The 23,015-nt window shown below is 39.3% G+C and overlaps 1 protein-coding gene across 2 annotated transcripts; it reads left to right on the top strand.

Moving 5' to 3' along the window:
* The first annotated feature begins 2,495 nt into the window (after window positions 1-2,495).
* On the top strand, window positions 2,496-22,772 carry LOC141806924 (otoferlin-like). 2 transcript variants are annotated; one of them, XM_074692640.1, is made up of 42 exons: window positions 2,496-2,623; window positions 3,576-3,646; window positions 4,014-4,140; window positions 4,239-4,293; window positions 4,370-4,501; window positions 4,595-4,657; window positions 4,766-4,850; window positions 4,932-5,091; window positions 5,173-5,359; window positions 5,484-5,670; window positions 5,793-6,016; window positions 6,855-6,963; window positions 7,185-7,362; window positions 7,474-7,594; window positions 8,186-8,286; window positions 8,380-8,470; window positions 8,560-8,676; window positions 8,772-8,924; window positions 9,024-9,213; window positions 9,336-9,460; window positions 9,541-9,675; window positions 10,528-10,689; window positions 10,782-10,901; window positions 10,993-11,154; window positions 12,073-12,235; window positions 12,401-12,474; window positions 12,614-12,640; window positions 12,739-12,870; window positions 14,289-14,361; window positions 15,076-15,185; window positions 15,285-15,422; window positions 15,534-15,665; window positions 15,768-15,895; window positions 16,005-16,175; window positions 17,572-17,732; window positions 17,894-18,036; window positions 18,130-18,218; window positions 18,304-18,402; window positions 18,534-18,775; window positions 18,906-19,084; window positions 19,167-19,267; window positions 22,405-22,772. In XM_074692640.1, exons 2-42 carry the CDS (start codon window positions 3,601-3,603, stop codon window positions 22,583-22,585), a joined length of 5,373 nt encoding a protein of 1,790 aa, XP_074548741.1. In that variant the 5' UTR covers window positions 2,496-2,623; window positions 3,576-3,600; the 3' UTR covers window positions 22,586-22,772. The 2 variants fall into 2 exon arrangements, with proteins under 2 accessions (XP_074548741.1, XP_074548742.1); XM_074692641.1 differs by having other exon boundaries at window positions 9,541-9,672.
* The last annotated feature ends 243 nt before the right edge of the window (window positions 22,773-23,015 follow it).

Genomic DNA, 23,015 nt, shown 5'->3' on the forward strand with positions numbered 1-23,015 from the left:
GCATTATTTTTTGCAGCAGCTGATAGGACCATACACAGCCAATACTACCTGGCGCCAGTGGCGGATCTAGAACACTTAACTTGGGGGGCGTACGGGTGGTGGGAGGTCTAGATAGGGTGGCATGGTACAGTGTCAGTGCAATGAGAAAACTGATGCATTTAAATATTTATTAATTTTTGTAATAATTTGTTTGATTATTCGTCTATTTACATATTTCATTTCATTTTGGCACCTTTAGTCCTTCATAGGCCATAGAATGGAATTCTTCCTTTTTCAAAAATAAATTATAAATTATTTTTGGAACCTTTACTTGGTTTGAGTTGAAAATGATGTAATCCACTCAATATGAAATATTAGCATTCAGTTTTGAGAAATAAATTTCTCTTGGGTCATTTCAGGTCAGATCCACCTGGCTGCTACGTGCTTGCTGCCTGGTACAAAGCCCTCCCCGGCTTCAACAATAACAAAGCGGTCCGGCAGCGTTTCACCAGTGAAGCTTGCCAAACTCCCCCATCAGAGCGACTGAAATGTGTCATAAGGATACACTACACCATGGTCAGCTGGTGTGCCCGCATAGCCACTGGAGCTCAAACAAAGATGGAGATAGCCCGCCTACAACCAACAACCAACAACCAAAAAAGGGCTTTGGGCAGTGGACGTACACGGGATAGGATTGCATGGTTAGTATTAGGTCATTCTGTGATTCACCTCAGAGAACATTTTCAAAGGTGTCAATTTAAGAGCTTGGTTGCCTTTCCATGAATATTGAACAGTTTTCTTCAAATAATCATGCAAAACACAAACAGTATCTATTCCTGCGTCAAATTTTCATGTTTTGAGATGCCATATTGGTCCAGAGACAGCTCATATGTACTATACATTATTTAAAGAAGTAAGGTAGCACGCATCAATTGTTTTAAAATCATTTCACTTTTTTTGTTCTTTACCAGATCAGAAATCAACCACGGTACAATGATGTGATGACTGATGCCAACTTCAAAGTGTTTAAAGCTGCATCAATGACAACACCCGTCTGAGAGTGAGGCTGGTAAATTAGACTACAGGAGCAAACAGTAACTTTGCACGATTGGTGACATGGTTACCAGCCTTCCCTGGAGGATCGAGGACACCTCCCCAACCCCTTGTAGCTGGTACTGGATCATGTAATTAAGGGCAGAATCCCTCAGCACGGTGGTCAGATTGGGTCATTGGGAGTATTGCACACTTTAGGTGATGGTGCAGGAAAGAATGCCTCTGTGACACCTCGATGCAAAGAAGTTAGCTGCATTTTAAAGCAGCATATTCGTAAACACATCTTTTAAAACACAGAAAGCTATAATTCCCATAAGTAGGTAAAATAACATTTTTAAATTTCCAAAATAATAATGTTTAAACTATGTTGCCCTGCCATTACCTCCCAGAAAAATCAATTTATTTGTTGTGAACACCGATACCCAAACATAATGAGGATGCTGCATGCAACACTGACTGGAGTGCTTCAATAATTTAGAGCCTTGTTTCATCGGATACCAGCAACTTTAGACGTTGACGTATGGCTTACAGACTGGCTGTATGTGTAATTGATGAGATGATGAGTTGTACTCCAGCGTTCAGGGGAATAATTCACGTTGAATAGAAGCTGCTAATGCATGCCACATCAAAGCAACCCAGCATCATTACCTACTCGATCACCACTTTGTAGGACATACGTCAGACCCCTGTTCCTTTCTGACTTTGTATTTGTTCAAGCCAGTCATCGTCTGCAAATCATATCAGCAGCAGCACATGTAAAGAAGTCACAATCCAGCTCTGTTCTTCAACCTTAGAGCTCACACCTGAATGAAACTGAAATACACACCCCCTGCAAACAGGTCTTGACACCATTTTGGTGAATCCACGCAGACAGTGTGTCAGCAGCCAGACCCAGTTTGAAGAAGAAACCTTTTAAAATATTTAAAGGAAGCATTCTTTCAGCCAGGCTGGGCTGACTTTTTTTTTTTTTTCTATGACCTCCTATCACTGATGACAAGGCAATTTATCAATCAAGACATGCTTTTATGTTTGAAGAACTACAGGTTTGCTTTAGTGATAAAATGTCAAGTATGTGCTCAAATTAAAACTCTTGCGAAATGATGCTGAAAGCTACGACAAAACCGAACGCAACTTTTGTTGAACTGAAGTCCATCATGCAAAAGCGCTACAGATATGTTATTTTGATTGACCTCTGCTGTGTGTGTAGAAACCGCAACTTCTTCATATAATAATGTAGGATTTAAGAAATATCTAATATTTTCTTTAATCTTGTTCAAAGCCTGTGTGGATTGGCAGATCTGCTCACTGTGACGTCTCTCAGCAGTCTCTAGTTATAGTTACCAGTCTCGGGTTCAACACTCATGCACTATTCATCGGCGTATCACATCACTCCTGCCCAACTTCAGACTTGGACGAACCAAATTCTTTTCTGCACCGCTTTACTTTGTGGCTGTATTCTTACTGCTGTCTACAATGTTTATGTAGGTGTTTTTTCCACTGCAGAGGGGAAAAAAGAAATTGCTGTTTTACTCACAGGAGGCTTTTGAAACCTACCTGGAAGAAAGGGAGGAAGGCGTCATTTTCTTGCATGGTATGTACTCATACATTGGTTATTTTTTCTCTGACACAATGACAAGTAAAGATCAGCAAAGCATAGGCTTCAATCTTTCGCCTGTTAAGACTCTTTTCTTTTCAAGAAGCACTCTCTGTTTCCTAATGTTTGTTCTATTTTAATGTTGGGAATAGTGTTAGATACATACGTAGAATTTTGGCTTCTGCATCCTGGCCGGTTTCTGTTCTGACGTTTCTGAAAAACTAACTTGTTAAGTCTTGTTTTTCACTAAGATGCAAAAAAACAATCAAATTGTAGAATTTGTATTTTTTTAGTTTTTGATTGTGCCATGTTTTTAAAATGTTTTGCACAAGTGAAAGGGTTCCATCAAACATATTAGTTTCAGTGATAAACAAAAAGGGAAAAAAAGGTCATTCGAGTTTACGTTGAAACAATTCCATCTTGGAAATAACTAATACATTGTTTGATCATGCCAGGAAATTTTAACCCTTTCAGAATTGAACAGTACAATTCATTAATAACTCTACTTTGCTGATTAATTACTGCACATTAATTATTTTAGGCATATTATTTTTCACAATGCCTGTGAAATGTATCCCTTTTAATTGATGCGTTAAGGTCAGCTGAGTTGAATAATTGAAAGCCCTTTTGGAAGGCTAAACCAGGTGTGGTAGCAAACAGGCACCCATATTATAGTGAGAGAAACTCACATTCTATGTTCATTTTACATAAAAAACTTTAAAAATATTAATCAAGAAGTGTGAGTCCTGTTTTTATTTCTGTCAGGTTATCTGCCCTCTAGTTTTTTTGGAGTTCTTTTTAATTATTTTGGTTTGAAGCACTTATATGTGGATATAATACAAGTCGACTGTTTTAGTTATTTGAGAGTTGCACCTTAACAACAGACATTATGGTAATTGTATCTGCAAGATCTATGAATTATGAAATCATTTTAAACTTTCCTTTACAGAGCACCCAAAGAATTGTCTAGAGCCATGAAGCGCAGCAAGCACCGAGGACACAAGGAGGACAAACATGGAGGTATCAGAGGCTAAGATGGATGACAAAGGATTAGCACATTAGAAAACTAGAGGGTTTTTTTGGGTCACATTAGAAAAAAACTTTTCAAACCAAAGAACAAAACATTTACTTTAGAGTTACTTTACAATAATACTGTTCTCTTGGTTGACCTTCAATCAATGGTTGGTCTTTATTATTTGTTTTTATCTTTTTAGACCTTAATTAAATGTGACACATAATGGTTTTACTTTTCTTAACTTTGACTCTTGTTTACAGTCCTGATGTAAATTTTAAATTAAAGAAGAAAAAATCAGCAATGTCTGGTGTAGATATTCTGTGTGACAGCAATGCACAATTCTCAATTATGCTCCTTTGCTTTGATCTCCAGATGAACCGGCTATTCTGGAGACAGAGAACCTGGATCGTGATGGCGTGTTCATGGGAGGAGGCCCAGATCCTGACACCATCTCACTGGCCTCAGTCACAGCCGTCACCACCAATGTATCAAACAAAAGGCAAGCATACAACTCACTTTTAATCTTTTGTGTGTTTATCTTTGGTTATCGAATCTACATAATTGTAAGTGTTTTGACTGATATCTCAATACCTACAGATCAAAACCCGACATAAAGATGGAGCCCAGCTCTGGAAGACCAGTCGACTATCAGGTAAGGGATCTTTTAAAACTGTCTGTTGATAAATTTCTACATCTACAGTATGAATAACATGATAATGTAATTTCAGGTCAGTGTGACAGTGATTGAAGCGAGGCAGCTGATTGGACTGAACATGGATCCAATGGTGTGTGTGGAGATTGGGGAAGATAAAAAGTACACCTCAATGAAAGAATCAACCAACTGTCCGTACTACAATGAAGTGAGTCAAACCATCAAAACATATAAAAAAAAGGTTTTCCACTTTTTTCTGTTGCTGCTAACAGGTTTGTCGCACACTTGTTTTTCTTTCCAGTATTTTGTCTTTGACTTCCACGTCCCTCCAGATGTGATGTTTGACAAGATCCTGAAGATATCCGTAAGTTGAGTTCTCTAACACTGCTTCTCAAAAATGATTCCTGTTTTTTGAAGCTCAAAAAACAGCGTTTATAATGATTCAATGTTGTGTCTCTGAACCCAACCCTAGGTGATTCACTCCAAAAATCTACTGCGCAGTGGGACGCTGGTTGGAGCCTTTAAACTGGATGTTGGCACAATCTACTCCCAACCCGGTAAAAAACAATCAGAGAAACTCTTCTTTGTTATCATAAATGCTGATATTGAAATAATGAAGTTTCCTTTTTGTCCTTCAGATCATCAGTTTTACCACAAGTGGGCTCTGTTGTCAGACCCTGATGACATCACAGCCGGCTGTAAAGGCTACGTCAAGTGTGATATTGCAGTTGTGGCCAAAGGAGACACTATAAAGACCCCACATAAGGCCAATGAATCGGATGAAGATGACATAGAAGGGTAACCAAAACTAGCTGAATGAATTAACTCAATGTTGAACAAGTGTTAGAACCTCCTTTATCAATCTGCTCTGTTCTTCAGAAACCTCTTGCTACCAGAGGGGGTACCTGCAGAGCGACAGTGGGCTCGGTATTACCTGAAGATCTACAGAGCCGAGGGACTCCCCAGAATGAACACCAGCATCATGGCTAACGTCAAAAAGGCCTTTATAGGAGAAAATAAGGACTTGGTGGATCCCTACGTCCAAGTGCAGTTCGCTGGGCAGAAGGTTTGTACTACTACAGACCAAAACTTCCCTCTATTTTATCTCTGCCACGTCAAAATATTGGCGTAAGTGACATAAATCCTCCTGAGTTGATTTCAATAAACATGTTTGCTTTGTGTGACTACAGGGGAAAACGTCAGTCCAGAAGAGCTGCTACGAGCCAATCTGGAATGAGCAAATAGTTTTCACTGAGATGTTTCCACCGCTGTGCAAGCGCATGAAAATCCAGATCCGTGACTCAGATAAAGTGAATGATGTTGCCATGGGAACACACTTCCTCGACCTGCGAACGATCTCGAATGATGGGGACAAAGGTGCTGTATCATACTTTTTAAACTGTCTCCCAAAAGCTCTTGCTCCTAAGTTTTCCAAACTATCTTTGAGGTGAAGAAGAGATTGTCCCACTCCATCTCTTGTGTTTATTTATATCTCTCAGGCTTTCTGCCAACTCTGGGACCCGCCTGGGTCAACATGTACGGCTCCACTCGTACCTACACCCTGATGGATGAGTACCAGGAGCTTAACGAGGGCCTCGGGGAGGGAGTGTCCTTCAGGGCCCGTCTCCTCATCAGCCTGGGCGTAGAGATCCTGGACACCTCCTCTCCTGATATTTCCAGCTCGGCAGAGGTGCAGCTCGAGGGAATACCCAACATCTCAGAGGTGGGTTCCTGCTTGGATGGATGGGTGGCCATGCAGAGGGAGCCTTTTGTTGCTCCCGCTGACAGGTCATTGTGCTGTGGTCTCTGTAAATTATTAACTGCCTGTATTTAGCCCACCTGGTGCATTATTAAAACCTAGATTGCTTCAGTGAGGCTTCTTTTTGTTTGTTGACAAAGAAAGTCACACGGTAACTTCAAACAAGCTTAGTGAGACCTTAACTCCCAAATCCTCGGGGATACAGTTCTGATCCATCAGAAGCTTGTATTACAGTTATCTTTTTGTTTCAGACATCAAGATTTTCTTTGTGACTTCATTGTGTTTACATGATGTAAGCAAAGTTTATTTATTGTGTTAGTGTGACTGAACTAGACATTAAATGTTGAATTTCTCAATGTTAGACACCTACAGTAGATAATATGGTAGGGGATCCATTTTCTCTTGCATGCATGCACCTGATCAGACTGAAACTAGCCTTCAAGTTTTCTTATGGGACTTTGACTCAGGTGTCAAATAGCATTCATACATTGAAAAATTCCAGGTTGTAAAAGGAAATACCTTAACAGAAGAAGAAAAGAAAGGAAAGAAGAAGGGAAGTAAACAAAATGTTTTGTACTCTAAAGTTGTCCATATTTTCACAAAGTGGCACACAAACAGTTAACCTCTCGCTAACTTCTCAGTGGATTATTTTCATATGTGACATTATAGATCAACTTAAAGAAAGTCCAGCAGTCACTATTTGAAAAGAAGCTTATTTCCAACTGTTCGAGCAGAGGCAGACATACTTCTGTCAATAAATTGATTCAAATTATGTCACTCACAGCTGTCGATCTTTTCACAGACTGCCACTGGGAAGGTTGAAGAGTTCTTCCTCTTTGGGTCTTTCCTGGAGGCAACAATGATTGACAGGAAGATTGGAGACAAGCCGATAAACTTTGAGGTCACCATAGGTATTTTCCAATCAGTCATAACTTCAGAAATCATGAGGCTCAAAATGAATCTCTCTTTCAAGAAGAGTGTTCTTCTATCAGTTGAAGCAGCACAATGTAGTTTTAGGGATATCAAAAAGCTTTATACTGTAGCAAAAAAAGAAACTGTTCTTGTAATCACATGAAGTAATGTTGACTTTTCATTCAGCAGTAGCTAGTGTGACATTTTTGCTGTGCACAAGGTTACTATGGGAACGAGATTGATGGGATTGCCCAGCCAAAGACCAAGGGGAAGAAGAAAGATGGTGACGAAGAGGAAACTGAGCTGATCCACAACTCCAGCGATGAGGAGTTGGATGATGATGGGGGTCTGACTTCAGTGGCAACGACTCCTCCGATGAAACCTGTCATCACTGATCGGTCAGAGGAGAGAATACCATCAACATAGAGTGACAGTGCAACTGATTTGCTGAAGCTTCAATTATGTGGTTTTTCAAAGCTAAAGGATGTATCCTCTATTTATATCCCCAGAAACTACTTCCACCTGCCGTACTTTGAGAGGAAACCGTGTATTTACATCAAGAGCTACTGGCAGGATCAGAGGAGACGGCTGTATAACGCCATCATCATCGACAGAATTGCAGATAAACTGGCAAGTCATATTAATGGGTATAAACAAATATCAGGTGTTGTTATGGAGTGAATCTAAATTTCTTTTCTTTTTGTGATCAACTTTTATTTAAAGTTGGGCAGTTTAACAAAGATGAAGGAGATGACTGGATGACAGTAAAAAACAAAAATGACTGTGTACAAAAAAACCCTGCGGAAGTCCATGGAAGGATCTATTGGGGATAAGATCGAATAGACGAAGCACTTATTGTCCATGACCCCATGCTCATCAATGTCCATGATAAAATATAACAAACAACAACAGAAAAAAAAACGGCCCAGACCACAAGGAACAACCTTTAAGAGTGTCTATTTATTAATGTGTTTTTGGGGGTCGTTTATTACTCTAGTCCAAGTTTCCATGACAGAGTCTTTGGCACCATGATTACGGACAATTGAATTCTCTAAGTAAACAATGTCTGAATAAATAAGGAGTCAACCCTGAATAGATAAACAATGGGGAGGTTTCCAGCGAGTAGCCACTAGCTTTTTTGCCGCCAACAGTGCGTGTCTTCTGGACACTGTCAGACCAGCCAGCAGGATGACATTTCCCAAACTTCTTTTATAACTGCAGGAGGATGGACTGAATGATGTGCATGAGATCATCAAGACAGAGAAGACGTATCCTGAGCGCAGACTGAGAGGAGTCCTTGAGGAGCTCAGCCAGGGCTGCAGGTCTGTGGCTTCAAACTCCAACTACACATGAACAAAAAAAATTAAAAATAACAGAATAATGACTTTGAAACTGACTGAAATCTACTTCTACAGTCAGTTTCTTGAGCTGGCAAACAAAGACCAGAACCAGTCCGGCAGAACCAAATTGGACAGAGAGAGGCTGAAGCTTTGCATGTCAGAAATGGTTCGTTAAATACAAAAACATCATTTATTCTTTCTCGCTTTGTAAAATATTTGTGAACTCTTTCTAAATGCTGATCTCTCTGGGTTTAGGAGAGCATCAGCCAGCAAGCTAAAACCATGAGGACACAGGTGAAGAAAAGCACAGTGAGAGATAAACTCAAGCTGTCTCAGAACTTCCTCTCAAAGCTGCGCTTCATGGCTGAAGAAGTAAGATTAACACCCTCATTCGTCACAATAACACAAGTTTTAATTTGTGCTTATTTTAATGTGTTAATAACATGTTTAATTTGTCATCCCTGCAGCCTCAACACAGCGTTCCTGATGTTTTCATCTGGATGATCAGTAACGGGAAGCGCATTGCTTACGCCCGTGTCCCTTCCAAAGATATCCTTTATTCCAGTGTGGAAGAGGAGACAGGGAAGGACTGCGGGAAAGTCAAAACAATCTTCCTGAGAGTGAGCATTGTTTGATAATCCATGAAAAGATTGATCATCTAATCATTCCTTTTAATGCTACTTTGGCTGGTATACCTATAACTTTGTCACCTCTTATAGATCCCCGGTAAGAAAGGCTTTGGGCCTGCTGGATGGACGGTTCAGTCCAAGTTAGAGATTTATCTTTGGCTGGGTCTGACCAGACACCGCAAAGACTACCTGAGTGGCCTGCCCAATGGATTTGAGGAAAATAAGTTGTCCAAGGGACCCGGTCTGCCGTGCTCACCTCCCATCAGCCTTACATACATGAGTAAGACCATTCAACTCTTTTGTTTTATACACCATCAAATATTTCTTTTTCGCTCTTCCTAGCACAGAGCAAAGCAAGATTCAAAATAAACAACAAATCTGATCATCTTCATCCATCCACAGTGAAGCAGATCTTCCAGCTGAGAGTCCACATGTACCAGGCTCGCAGCCTGTTCGCCGCTGACAGCACAGGCCTCTCTGATCCTTTCGCCAGAGTCTTCTTCTCAACACAAAGCCAAGTCACCGAGGTGAGAGCACCCTAAAAACCGTGAACAGTTAACACAGAAACAGATCCTTAATCCTTATCGGACGTCGTGTTTCTTTCCAGGTTCTGGCTGAGACTCTGTGCCCCACCTGGGACCAGCTGCTGGTGTTTGAGAATGTGGAGTTGTTCGGAGAGGCAACAGAACTCAGAGATGACCCTCCTATCATTGTTATTGAAATCTATGATCAAGACACAGTGGTAAGAGTTGCTTTGAAATAGAGAGGCTGTTTTGTCTCTTTGTATTGTTGCGAGCAAGCACAGCTTCAGTTTCTAGATAGCAGCCCTTAATCCTTCTGGTAATTCAAGAGTCTGCCTGTCTCAAACCTGAAATATAAGACCTTGAAACCACGATCATATGCACCCTCAACAATGGATCCCCCTTTTAGAAACTAGCCGATTAGGCACTGACAATGAACCACTTTATGTTTCATACCTGATATGAATTATATTTGAAAGAATGCTTTTGCTGACTGTCTATTTTACATTTGTTCCTGGCATTATCACCTTTGTTTTGGATGACCTTTTGGATAAGTAGAGTGTGGCTTCTGATGACTTGATACACTGTAGAAGCGCTACAATGTGTGCAGAGTAGTTTGTATTAAAAGGCATGCAAGAGGACTAAGATGAATCTTTAATGAAAGATGGACGCTGATGATCTTACACCTGTTGCATTCCTTTGTATATGAATAAAGACTTGTGCTTTTTGTATGTTTACAAAACAAGAACTCTTTATAACCACTAACTGCAAGAGAGATTTTTCAAACATATGTCTGTTTTGCAGTTTACTGGTTATTTTAGGGATGATGCTTTTGGTTATTATTCTTTTTGGGCTTTTTTTTATCTTCTTACTTTTTAAGTAATCTATCTGGAAACATGCGCATGCAAAGCCATGTTTCTATCTACTGATAGGACTTTTTTCACCAAGGCCTTTATACGAACTTTGACGGGGGGACACGGTAGGCTGAAAAGAACATTCTTTCAAATATTCAAACAAGAATAGATTTCTTTATTGCAGTTTTATTTAAGCGTCATAAATGTTCATGCTTCTAGGGTAAAGCAGACTTCATGGGCCGAACATTCGCAAAGCCCGTTGTCAAGATGGCAGACGAGCACTATGGTCCCCCACGCTTCCCTCCTCAGCTGGAGTATTATCAGATCTACCGCGGGAACTGCAGCGCTGGAGAAATGCTGGCAGCCTTTGAACTACTGCAGGTTTGAATATCAAAAACAGATTATTCTCTTTAAAGTCAGAACATTTTACATGAATATAAACATTTTCGGATGTTTTTTGTCATGTTTGTTAGATCGGCCCCAACGGGAAAGCCGACCTGCCTCCAATCGATGGTCCCACAGATATGGATCGTGGCCCAATCCTCCCTGTACCACTTGGGATCAGACCAGTGCTCAGCAAATACAGGATTGAGGTAGCTTTAAACTTATTGACCAGTGTAATGAATTTGTTAAAGAAAAAGGAAAGTGAGAAAAAAACTAAGGGGCCATCCTTTGATCTCTCAGGTTTTGTTCTGGGGCTTAAGGGACTTGAAGAGGGTGAATCTGGCTCAGGTGGATCGGCCTCGGGTCGACATCGAATGTGCTGGGAAGGGAGTTCAGTCTGCGCTCATCCCTAACTATAAGAAAAACCCCAACTTCAGCACCCTTGTCAAGTGGTTTGAAGTGGTAACTACTCGTTCCAATTATCTTTTATGCTTATTTTTAACAGTATTGTTTTTTAAGCTCCTGTCAGGGTCTTTCATTTTATTTTGATTCTAGCCCCATCTGTGGGCAAACTGCACCTTTTGTTCCTTTCTGATCTTATCCATCACATGTGGATTTTGTTTTGTGACAGAAATATTTCATCCATGGATGGATGTCTACTTCTGTAGATCCCAGATCAATACTAGAAAAGCACTCAGAGAGCGCAGTCCTCCTCCAAGCATATTGTGGTTGTCACCAACACTTGAGTCCTATTTTAATGTTATACTCCCTTTCAGCAGACTGTCTGCCACAATTTGTGTTAGTTGCAAGTTTGTATGATAATTTGTTGCCTGACGGTGCTGAAAATTATGATGACCCAGCAAATATTTGATACGCCAGATCTTAGTATCCAGAATATTGACAGGATCGGGATCGTACTTTAACATCTGTCAGAAATGATGGTGACCTTGTCTTGTATTGTTTTGCAAATCAATCTGACCATTTATAATGAAGTTATATACAAAAAAAAGAAAATTCTGGAGTTTCCTCACATTTAATAATATCACTCATGGTACATCTTGATCTGAAAAACTCCAACAGAGTATTTCAGCAGCATTCAGCTTATCATCCCATCTCTCACCTACCCTGCAGCACCTTTCAAAGGCATCAAAATTAACTGAATAGAAATAATAAATCTGTTTGTTGATTATTTATTTCACTTTGATAGAGAGTCACCACTTTTTCTTTAGTCTGTCTCACAACCAGTTAAAAAAATTCTCATAGGAGCTTTAAGCTGAATTAGAAAAAGACTTCTCGCTTGATAATTATTGTTGATTAAACAGGAATTCCTTTGAAAAAAAAATCTTAAAAATCAGACTCATTCTCCATCTTGTGTTTTAGGACTTGCCTGAGAACGAGCTGCTTCACCCACCGCTCAACATCCGAGTGGTGGACTGTAGAGCTTTCGGCCGCTACACTCTGGTTGGATCCATCGCTGTCACCAGCCTTCGAAAGTTCATCTACAGGCCCACAGACAAGCAGGCCAACAACTACTCCGCTACAGGTGAATTTAAACCAGCAGTCATGCTTTTACTGCAATTTGTGTTTTTCTTTGCATAAATGTGGACTAACATGTTTGTGGATAAAGCGCATTGAGTGGTCAGAAAGACTAGAAAGACTCTATAGAGTTACTGGTTCTGTAATCATTTGTTATCTGGTGATGTTTCAGAGGAGATCATCGTTGTCAACATGGATCCCGAGCCTTCTTTTAAGAAGATGGAAACTGTAGTCAAACTTGACTCAGTAAGTTTATGTAACCTTTATTCGTAGAAAAGATGGTTTAAATAGCTAAAGCATGTAGATAACTTGTGGTATAATTATTACGAAACTGCCCAGACACATAGTACGATTGTTTACTCTTACGCAACCTTTTTCCACCCAGTGCTCTGATGCTGTGGTCAAAGTTGAGGTAAGCAGAACGCTCTGTATGTGTTTATAAATATAAAATGTTCTTTTGAAATCCTGAAGCCTTAATAACAACGACTTTGATGTGTCCTTTAAATGAAGGATGACGATAAGGACGGAAAGGGGAAAAAGAGGAAGAGGAAGAAGGGGGATGAGATTGAAGAAGAGGAGTTGGATGAGAGCATGCTGGACTGGTGGTCCAAATATTTCGCCTCCATTGAAACTTTGACAGAGGTGAGTCCCACAGGGGAAACCACACTAATCTGATCTTCTTAAAGTTGATATCTGCAGCCCAGAAGCCCAAAGCTGACGTGCATTTTATTAAAGCTACTGTATTTCAGAAGGTGGTAACTTATATCCCCAAAGTGCACAAAAGCACAAATTAAACAAAGGAAAAAAAAAGATAAACTGCTCTTATTACTTTAAGAATGGCAGCTCAGGATGTCCATTACAATGAACACTCAAATGTTGAGTTTACAAGACATCAGAATATTATCCGTTCCTACGAGGAAACAAGATTTTTTTTTTATATCAAGATAGTGAGATAAGCAAGTTTAGTATGGAAAAACAGATACTACCAAGGGAAAACTTTTGGGTTAGATAAATGAAGCCTATGCAGTTCATAAAGTATTTGCTCAAAGCTGGCTGCAGAAAGACTGGAACATACAACACATACACACCAAGACAAAAAAAAGGATTTTTACATCATTAAGAAACATATTTACTGCCAAATGGCTTGGGTCTAAATCGGTAATCTTACTATCAGCACATACTGATGCTGATAGTGGGAGGGGGGGTCAGAGATTTAGAAGATGTTAGGATCACAAGTTTCGTCCAATCGGGCAGCCTGTAGCTGTTAAGGAGGCTAAAGCCTGACTCTTGAGTCTGTATCAGGAATAGACAGTTGACAAAGCTGAGGCCACATCAATAGTTTATACAGTCTATAGATATTACCCGTGATTGTGAGAAAACGGTGAGAATTGAAGGTATGGATGGATGTCTGCCTAAGGCTTCCCTAGATCTTAGATCAAAACTAGAAAAGCACTCAGGGAGTGCAGACCTCCACCAAGCATATTTTGACGCAACACTGTAGTCCCATGCTAATGTTATACTCCCTTTCAGCAGACTGTCTGCTACAATTTGGTGTTAGTTGCCGGTTTGTACGATAATTTGTTTCCTGACAGTGTTGACGATGATGATGACCCAGTACATATTTCACATTCTGGATCTTAGTATCCAGAATATTGCCAGGATCTGGATCGTACTTTTACATCTGTCAGAAATTATGGTGACCTTGTCTTGTATTGTTTTGCAAAGCAATCCAACCATTTATGGTGGAGTTATATACACATATGGTGAAAACAGCCCTATCTCACAATGATAAAGAATCCTTAAAAATATCCTGGATCCAGACAGTGATCCAGATCATCTCCAAAATTGAATCACTTCTTCCTTATCCCATTTTGAACATTTCCGGAAAATTTCATCAAGATCTGTTCAATACTTTTTGAGTTACATTGTCCACAGAGGAACGAACAGACAAACTCTCCCAAAAAACATAACCTGCTTGGTGGAGGTAATAAATGGTTTTACATTTTCTTTACTAACTCCTAAAAAGTTATCAAATTTTGTTTTGGTGTCTTACTTCACAGTCCATGAAAGCTCAGGAGGCTGCTCTTTCAGATACAGAGGACAAAGATGAAATGGACATAGCAGATGGTGGAGGTAAAGTGTCAGGCATGCTATCTTTGTTCTGAACCTCTACCCCAAACCACTTAGTAGCTGTAGCGCATAAGCCTTGTCATAAATTTGGTGTTTTAGCAAATTTGAGATGTTTTAATTGCTATGTAATATTGCAAAACTCAATGCATGTTTACACTTTATGACCTCACTAACTCTTGTTTTTTTTTCTACAGTGCAGTAGTCACCTCTTAGTCCTATAGCGCAAGAATGCCTCCATGTAGATGCTGACATGAATCCAAATTTCCAAACATGGGACAACTGCTTTTTCTCTCCCATACATGCATATAAGACGTATGCTTGCCATGAAAGTTGTCAGTCAATCAAAATACCAAGATATTTCTGGACTTATCATGCTGCACAGAATGAAATATTACGCAATACACACAAACCATAGTGCACATTTACATACAAACATATGGCTTGGTTGGGATGTTAATGACAGGAACCAGTCCAGTTGTGAGCTTCTTTGTTGAGTTTTTCAGAAGGAACGCAGCTACCAGGAGCATCGTTTCAAATCCAAGTATCTCCACTGAACTGTATACTTAACTAGTATACAATTCAATGGTATACTTGTTAACAGTAATAGTTGGTTATGGCAACTTTCATGTGGAATTCATGTCTCGAGTGCTCTGCTCCTCCACTCCCCCACCCGTATCCCCTCTCTTCACGCCGCCCTCACCGCTAACCTGTACTCAGATATCAAACCTGATGACTCTCCTGTAAAAGGCACCAAGAGAGGAAAGGGAAAGAAGAAGAAGCAGGTGGATCCGTTTGAGAAGAAAAAGCCCAAGCTGGATGAGCTGAAGGTATTTACTGCAGGATGTGATGGCGTATCACTTGGAAAAAGAGACTCATTGTTAGGAAATTAAAGAAGACTTAACTTTCATTTTCTGCTTTCAAACAAGGTGTACCCCAAAGAGCTGGAGAGTGAATTTGACAACTTTGAAGACTGGCTCCACAGTTTTAACCTGTTTAGAGGAAAAGGTGGTGATGATGATGACCAGAATGTGACGGATGAGGACAGAATTGTTGGAAAATTCAAAGTAAGACCACACGAGTTTTAAGGAAACACAACAGAATACGATTCGGTGTTCATTGATCACGGTGCAAACTGTTCCTTTAATGTTTTTTTTTAATACATCTGTCCTTTTTAGGGCTCACTGTGCATGTATAAAGTGTCAGACGACATGCCCAGAGACATGAACTTCGACTCCAACATGGGAATGTTCCAGAACATTCCTCACAACGATCCCATCAACGTCCTCGTCCGCATCTATGTGATCAGGGTAGGCTGTGTGCACTCTTTGTACTGAGAATACTGATCTACATATCTAACTTGTTATACAGGTTAACCATTTTATTCTTGAATCATCCTTTTTTCCTTAAAGGCGACTGATCTTCATCCAGCTGACATTAACGGGAAAGCTGATCCGTATATTGCGATCAAACTGGGAAAGACTGAAATCAAAGACAAAGAGAACTACATCTCAAAACAGCTCAACCCTCTGTTTGGAAAGTGAGCAGAAAAATATAACTATCATAACCTACATGATCTTACAAAGTTATTCCCTGATAACTTTAGTGATAAATCTCATGATAACCTGAAATGTTTCTCATCTGATCAGATCCTTTGACGTGGAGGCCACATTCCCAATGGATTCTACTCTCACCGTGTCGATTTATGACTGGGATCTCGTGGGAACCGATGATCTGATTGGAGAAACCAAAGTGGACCTGGAGAACCGCTTCTACAGCAAACACAGAGCCACATGTGGAGTCACCTGTAACTACGCCATGTAAGAAACAAAGACTGAGCTCTCTGCTGCTCTGTGTGGTAGGATGACGAAATGTAATGGATGAGTAATGCAACATAAGGTTAGCAAAGCATCATAATGACTTGGGTGTTGTAAGTCTGTTACAGCTGCAGTAACACTTTATAACAATTATCATCCTAAAGGGGTAAATGAGGGCAAATAGATAGTTAATTTACCTTTGATTAAAGGTTATTTACTATTACCAAACAATGAAATTATAATTAAAAAAGTTTCCTAATTATTTGTAATGCTATTACTGATGTTATCTTAAAAGTTTATCAAATCATACATTCTTACATTTCATATGCTTTATTAAGTGCTTGTTTATAAAACATCTGTAAACATTACAGAAACACATGGACCAGATATTTGTTCATGATTTGTAAATATTTTATAACGCATCTGTCGACATTATTTGGCTGATTATTATAGAGTAAGAACACATAATTATAAAACTCTAGCAACTGCTTTATACATAATTTATAAACCATTTATAAACATTGTGTGAACGACTTAAGTTGCAACTGGTGTTAATATTTCTCTGTTAATGGATAGTTTCTTTGTAACACAAATAGTTGTGTCTCTGAAGTTGCGGCTGATGTTTAAAATGGTTGCTTTTTTACAAAGTATTTCACAGCAAATGTTTTTTTAAGCACTCAGTTAAGCACTTCACAGATAAATAGATAGCTGACCTACAGGAGAGACAATTAACCTTTAAGTTTACTTTTTTCCAGCATCATAATCAGACTTTAAATTTCAAAAACCATCCAATTTCTAGCACCAGTTTTTTGGCCTTTGACTTTTTTCAATGCTGAAATAAATTCATTCAAAAAAAAAAAATGTTGTCTCAAAATATTCAGTATTGAAAGTTCATCATGTAGAAAATTTCAACTTTTTATCATGAAAAAAATCAACATCTCAAAAAAATTCAGTGCACAAAAATTCAAACTCAAAAAAGAAATAAAAAAAACAGTGCCACAAAATTCAGTGTCATGAGAAACCCAGTCTCCAAAATTCAATCTTTCAAAATCCAGTGTCACAAAAATTCTGTGTCAACATTGCAACACAAATAATCAGCTGAGGGATTGAGAATAGACCAGTTGTAAAATCTTAATTACACGATAACGTCTTAAAAGGACATTTGAGTACTTGAATCAACCACCCAAATAATGTTTATTGATGTGTTGACATTGTTTATGAACTACTTACAAAGTATTATAGACATCATCTGCACAATAAGTATTCAGACAAAGATCAATTATCAATCATTGATTATCAAGATTATCTATGCTTAATTAAAACATTTAATCAAAGGTTTTTTTTCAATAGTCAACATATTTTCATTTCATTTAACTTGCTGTTTGGATCTTATCTGTAGCCATGGTTACAATGTTTGGCGAGATCCAATGAAACCCACGCAGATCCTGGCTAAGTTGTGCAAGGACGGCAAACTGGATGGACCTCACTACGGCCCTGGAGGAAGAGTGAAGGTGGAGAACCGCGTCTTCATGGCACCGACTGAGATTGAAGATGAAAATGGTACCAGCTAGTTTTATACCTTCAGGCTCTCACAGATTTAACCGAGAAAGCCATAGCATGTCTCTTTTATTGAGCTTACTCTGAAAAACTCAGAAGCTACTTACCAAATTGTATTGGAGAAAAAGGGAATCAAGTTGTGTCTAAACGCCAATTTTTGTCAGGTTTGAAGAAGCAGACAGATGAACATCTGGCTCTGACTGTGCTGAGGCACTGGGAGGAAATCCCTCGAGTCGGCTGCAAACTTGTCCCAGAGCATGTGGAAACCAGACCGCTGCTCCACCCGGACAAACCGGGAATTGAACAAGTAACAAATCCAGTCATCTTTAATAACTCCTTTTTCAGCCAGCTACACCTTGGAAGTTTAATTTACGTTTCCCTTGTGTTCACTTGTTTTCAGGGGAGGATCGAGATGTGGGTGGATATGTTCCCTAAAGACATGACAGCACCTGGCCCCGCCCTCGACATCTCACCAAGAAAACCAAAGAAGTAAACTTTTTTAAGAGCTCTGTCAACTTCAGGTGAACTAAGAACAGATCATCATTCATTAATCATTGTTTTTCTTCATGTGTAGGTTTGAGCTGAGAGTGATCATCTGGAACACAGATGAGGTTGTTCTGGAGGATGATGATATCTTCACCGGAGAGAAATCCAGTGACATATTTGTGCGAGGGTAATTATTGACTGAATATGTGTCGTAAGGTTTTCATATGATGGTTCCATCCTTTTCCCATCCCATTACAAATTCTCTGTTAAAACAGATACATCCAATTAAAGAGCCGTCTTTTTTTTTACCTCTGACAGCTGGTTGAAGGGGCAGCAGGAGGACAAGCAGGACACAGACGTCCACTATCACTCCATCACCGGGGAGGGGAACTTCAACTGGCGCTTTGTCTACCCCTTTGATTACCTCATGGCTGAGGAGAAGATCGTCATCTCTAAAAAAGAGTCCATGTTCGCCTGGGATGAGACTGAGTACAAGATCCCTGCTCGACTTAATCTGCAAGTGTGGGACGCTGACCACTTCTCTGCAGACGACTTCTTGGGTACAGCAGAATTCATGTAGTTGGCTTGTGTTTGGAAAGTTGCTGGTCCATCCATGGATTGTTTGCTATTACTTTAAACTTTTTAAGTCATGCTTTCTTGTATTTAATCAGACAAAATGTTTCATCACAGGTGCAATCGAGCTGGACCTGAACCGCTTCCCACGCGGTGCAAAGACAGCCAAGCAGTGCTCCATCGACATGGTGACGAATGAAACAGAGATGCCCATGGTCTCAATCTTCAAGCAGAAGAGGATCAAAGGCTGGTGGCCATTTGTGGCCCGAAATGAAGAGGACGAGTTTGAGCTCACGGTTGGTCAACATAGAAAGTACTTTTTTTAAAAGTGAAAAATACTTTTTCTTTGAGACTGAATGAAATGTTGTTGTTCCTTAGGGAAAAGTTGAAGCAGAGCTGCACCTCCTTACGGGAGAAGAGGCAGAAAAAAGCCCAGCGGGTGAAGGACGCAACGAACCAGAGCCACTGGAGAAACCCAAGTATGGAGGATGTTTCTTATCACCCAACAGTTAACATTTCAATTCCTGAGCACTCTTATGGTTCACCCTTCTCAATTTCTACACAATAATACAAACATTCATTTAGTTTAAAGTAATCCTTTAAAGGCCAGATTGGTGAAAAGTTTAACCCAAGAAGTGATATAAAATAAACAGACTGTGTATAACAACATATAAAGTTTACAATAAACAGTGGATAAATGAGACATAAAAAGAAAATGCAGATGCTCACCTTATAAAAAGCATAAACATGAGTAAAATCACATAAATGATCTAAAAGATAAAAAATTAACTGAAACGAGGAAAGACGTTTTACATTTACTTCAACCAAGTTTTGGACTTAGACCTAGGATCTCCCTTTACATGGTAAGTTTCTGTTTTAGTATCTCTACCTAGAACCATATTTAAAAGCTTAATGTATTGTAAACTTTGTCTTTTGCTTCACTCATAGTAACATAATCTCTACTATACCTTAGAGAGAATCAGTATCATAGTGTTGTCCGTGCTGCTTTAAGTCTGAACATGTCCGTTCTTGTCCTTCCAGCCGCCCTGACACCAGCCTTCTGTGGTTCCTCACTCCCTTCAAAGCCATTAAACACTTGGTCTGCAACCAGTACAAGTGGCTGGCCATCAAGATTGTCACGGCTCTCCTGCTGCTGGCATTGCTGGCTATTTTCCTCTACAGCATGCCTGGTTACATGGTCAAGAAAATGCTTGGAGCCTGAGATGTTCCCACAGGACATCTCTGCAGAAGGTTCCAGCAGTTTCCAGTTCCTAACCAGATGACTACTTCTCTCTGTCTCTCTCACACATACTCACACACACACACTGTCCCTCCTTTCTATCTACTGTTATAATTTCTGCATTTTTCACATTCTTTTTACCTTTATTGACAAAACAGCTGACAGGAAATGTGGGGATTAGACCACGTGCGACATGGCTAAAGCCTGTACATGGGGTTCACCCTAAAACCGCTCGTCTCTATTTAAAGCACCTTTAAAATTAATGCAACAAAATATTGTAAGAAAGGATACAGCAGCATTTACTTTGAAACTGCTTTCAGGAAATTATCTTGTTTGTTCTACAATCAGTAAATACTTTATCTAATATTCCTCTTTAGCAATCGTCTGCTAGAGAACACAAAGTGGATTTTTCTACCCTTTACCAAGTCTACCAGAGCATATCTGAACATTTTAACATGCTTCAGTGTCACCTTTTGCTAAACATCCGAACAATCCTGATATCCCAAACTTTGATAAAATGTAAAGACTTGTGTCCAGATCAATTGAATAAATAGCAAAAAATTAAAATATTACACATTTTTTTCAGAAAACATACATGTTATGGCTGTATCCCTCAATAATGTAAATGTAAAAAAATGTGATGACCTGTATTTAACATAGGAAGTGATGTGATCAACAACCGCAGACTAGATCGTAATGTGTTTGTTTATGCTTTAGATTGGATTTCTGCGAACACATCGAGGCAGCGCTCTGGGACATGGCGAAAATACTAAATAAAAGCCTAACTCCCTAGTTTTTAAATGCCAAACAGAATGATCGGCCCTATGCTGGTCTCTATAGGGTTAAAGGTCCTGACACACTATGAAACAGACAGAAATTGTTTTAACAGGACCATCAGTGACAAGATGAACAATTTTCAGGTTGTGATTTGTACCGCCTGAAAACACTGTGAGATATTTTTTACCCACGGGAGGCGCCAAAATCAAGACAAACATAAAATCTCTGAAGCTTTAAAACATAATCATTACAGTATTTAAACTGTATTTTTGGTCTCATTCCAAGACATTTTTTTCAGTATTCTGCTTTGACCTGCGCTGCACTGATCACTTTTAGTCAACAAATGTACACTGATCAGAAAACCAGATAGCATGAACAATCTGATATTTAACTGCTCTTAAAGATCCCTGTCAGATCTTCATAAATGGCTTGAATTTCTGCTATTCTGGGTTCGAAAGGTTTAAAATGATACCTGTTGGATTCACCTCAGAAGGACGAGATGTGGTTCACTGTTCTCGGTGAAAACAACAACGCTTAAGTGGCTGCTGTCAATCTTTGTTTTTTAGTGTTGCTGTATTTTCCTAACAGCAAAGTAGAAACAGTTAAAAGAAACCAACACATTGATGGAAGCACTATAATAAAAGGCTGAAAAACATGCCTATGTCTCTATCATGTATATGTTTTTGAACCTCCTTGATTTTTTTTTTTCGATCTTGCTGCCTTTCACTGCCACTGATTCTGTTCATGTTTTTTTGCACCACCAGCCGTCCAGATGTGGCCCTCCTCTGGTTCCTCATCCCCCTCAAAGCCATCAAGCACCTCATGTGTGACCAGTACAGATGGCTGACCATTAAGCTTGTCACCGCTCTCCTGCTGCTCGCCATCCTTGGTCTTTTCCTGTACAACACGCCGGGTTACATGGTGAAGAAAATGTTGGGAGTCTGAGTTTAAACTAGATGATGCAAATCTTTTCAGTGGGTTTGTCAATATTAGAGATGTGTTCTGGACGTTTTGCAAATTACTTTGTAGCAAACAGTAGATAGTGAATGCTTCAATAACTTATGTGTAAAAAATACAATTAAGTGTGAAACGGTGTTGTTTTTCTTTTTTTCTTGTGTACTAATCTCAAAAAAGTACCATCATTCATAAAAGGGAATTGTTGGTTGTTAGAGAAGTTTGATTTTTTTTAGCTTGTGCTGGAACTCAGATTTTTCCTGGTTGAAGACTGATTTTCAATGTCATTAAGTTTCTATGTTCAATAACTCAAACTGAATAAATGGACTTCTGAACGAATTGACCTGCAGTCTTGTGATCTGTTCTTAAATTTTCCTTTTTTTGTGTGTTTCGACAGGATATCCCAAATGGCCTGTGTGCGACCTCTGTTGTTTAAGATACTTTTACAAAATTAAAGATAATCTTAAATCTCAAAATAATAGAAACTTACCAATCTCTCAAAATCTAAAAATTCACCTAAACTACTCTGTATTAACTTGAATTGCTTTTCAGTTACAGCACACAGATCTTATTTGAACTGGTTCACTGATATTAGGATACACAGATTGTGAAACTTCTAACACTCTTGTCTCTGTTTTCCACCAGCCGCCCAGATATCGCCCTCCTCTGGTTCCTGATCCCTTTCAAAGCTGCAAAACACCTGATATGTGACCAGTACAGATGGCTAACCATTAAGATCGTCACCGCTCTCCTGTTGCTCACCATCCTCGGTCTTTTCCTGTACAACATGCCGGGCTACATGGTGAAGAAAATGTTAGGGGCTTAAAAAGTCTGCTGGATTATACTCATACTCAAACAAACAAGTAATTCTCCTGTATGTTGTTTTCTTTAAGATTTGTTGCCATTTCACCTAAGGCACCTTTAAGTAGAAGATTAAGCACTAGTCTGAGCAAAGTATCCAATGATTCATTCCCATATTGATGTATCCTCCTTGAAAACATTGCAGTAATGTTGTGGCTCAAATGTGTTATTTCAAAATTATGATTGGCTTTAACTTATTGGAAATACTATTTTAGTTTTTGTTCTTGTTGTGAAATCTAAAGTGTCTTCTCACCTTTGCGCTGGTTTATTAACTTGACAGTTTGCAGTAATGTCTGGATTTTAAATTTGTGAATAAAGTGACAACTACACACATTTGTAATCACATTACTGACCATCTGCTTAGTTATTTGTTCATTGTTATGACAGAATTTCAA

Source organism: Halichoeres trimaculatus, unplaced genomic scaffold, assembly GCF_033239565.1.
Source record: "Halichoeres trimaculatus isolate MK-OKI-2021-1 unplaced genomic scaffold, fHalTri1.1 fHalTri1_scaffold_17, whole genome shotgun sequence".
Taxonomy (NCBI): domain Eukaryota; kingdom Metazoa; phylum Chordata; class Actinopteri; order Labriformes; family Labridae; genus Halichoeres; species Halichoeres trimaculatus.

Bases quoted from the DNA above. Each gene is read 5' to 3' on its own strand.
- LOC141806924 (XM_074692640.1), top strand. From the start codon at position 3,601: ATGAAGCGCAGCAAGCACCGAGGACACAAGGAGGACAAACATGGAG. The intron at 4,502-4,594 runs GTGAGTCAAACC...TTTTCTTTCCAG, and splicing joins ACTGTCCGTACTACAATGAA to TATTTTGTCTTTGACTTCCA. The intron at 11,155-12,072 runs GTAACTACTCGT...CTTGTGTTTTAG, and splicing joins TTGTCAAGTGGTTTGAAGTG to GACTTGCCTGAGAACGAGCT.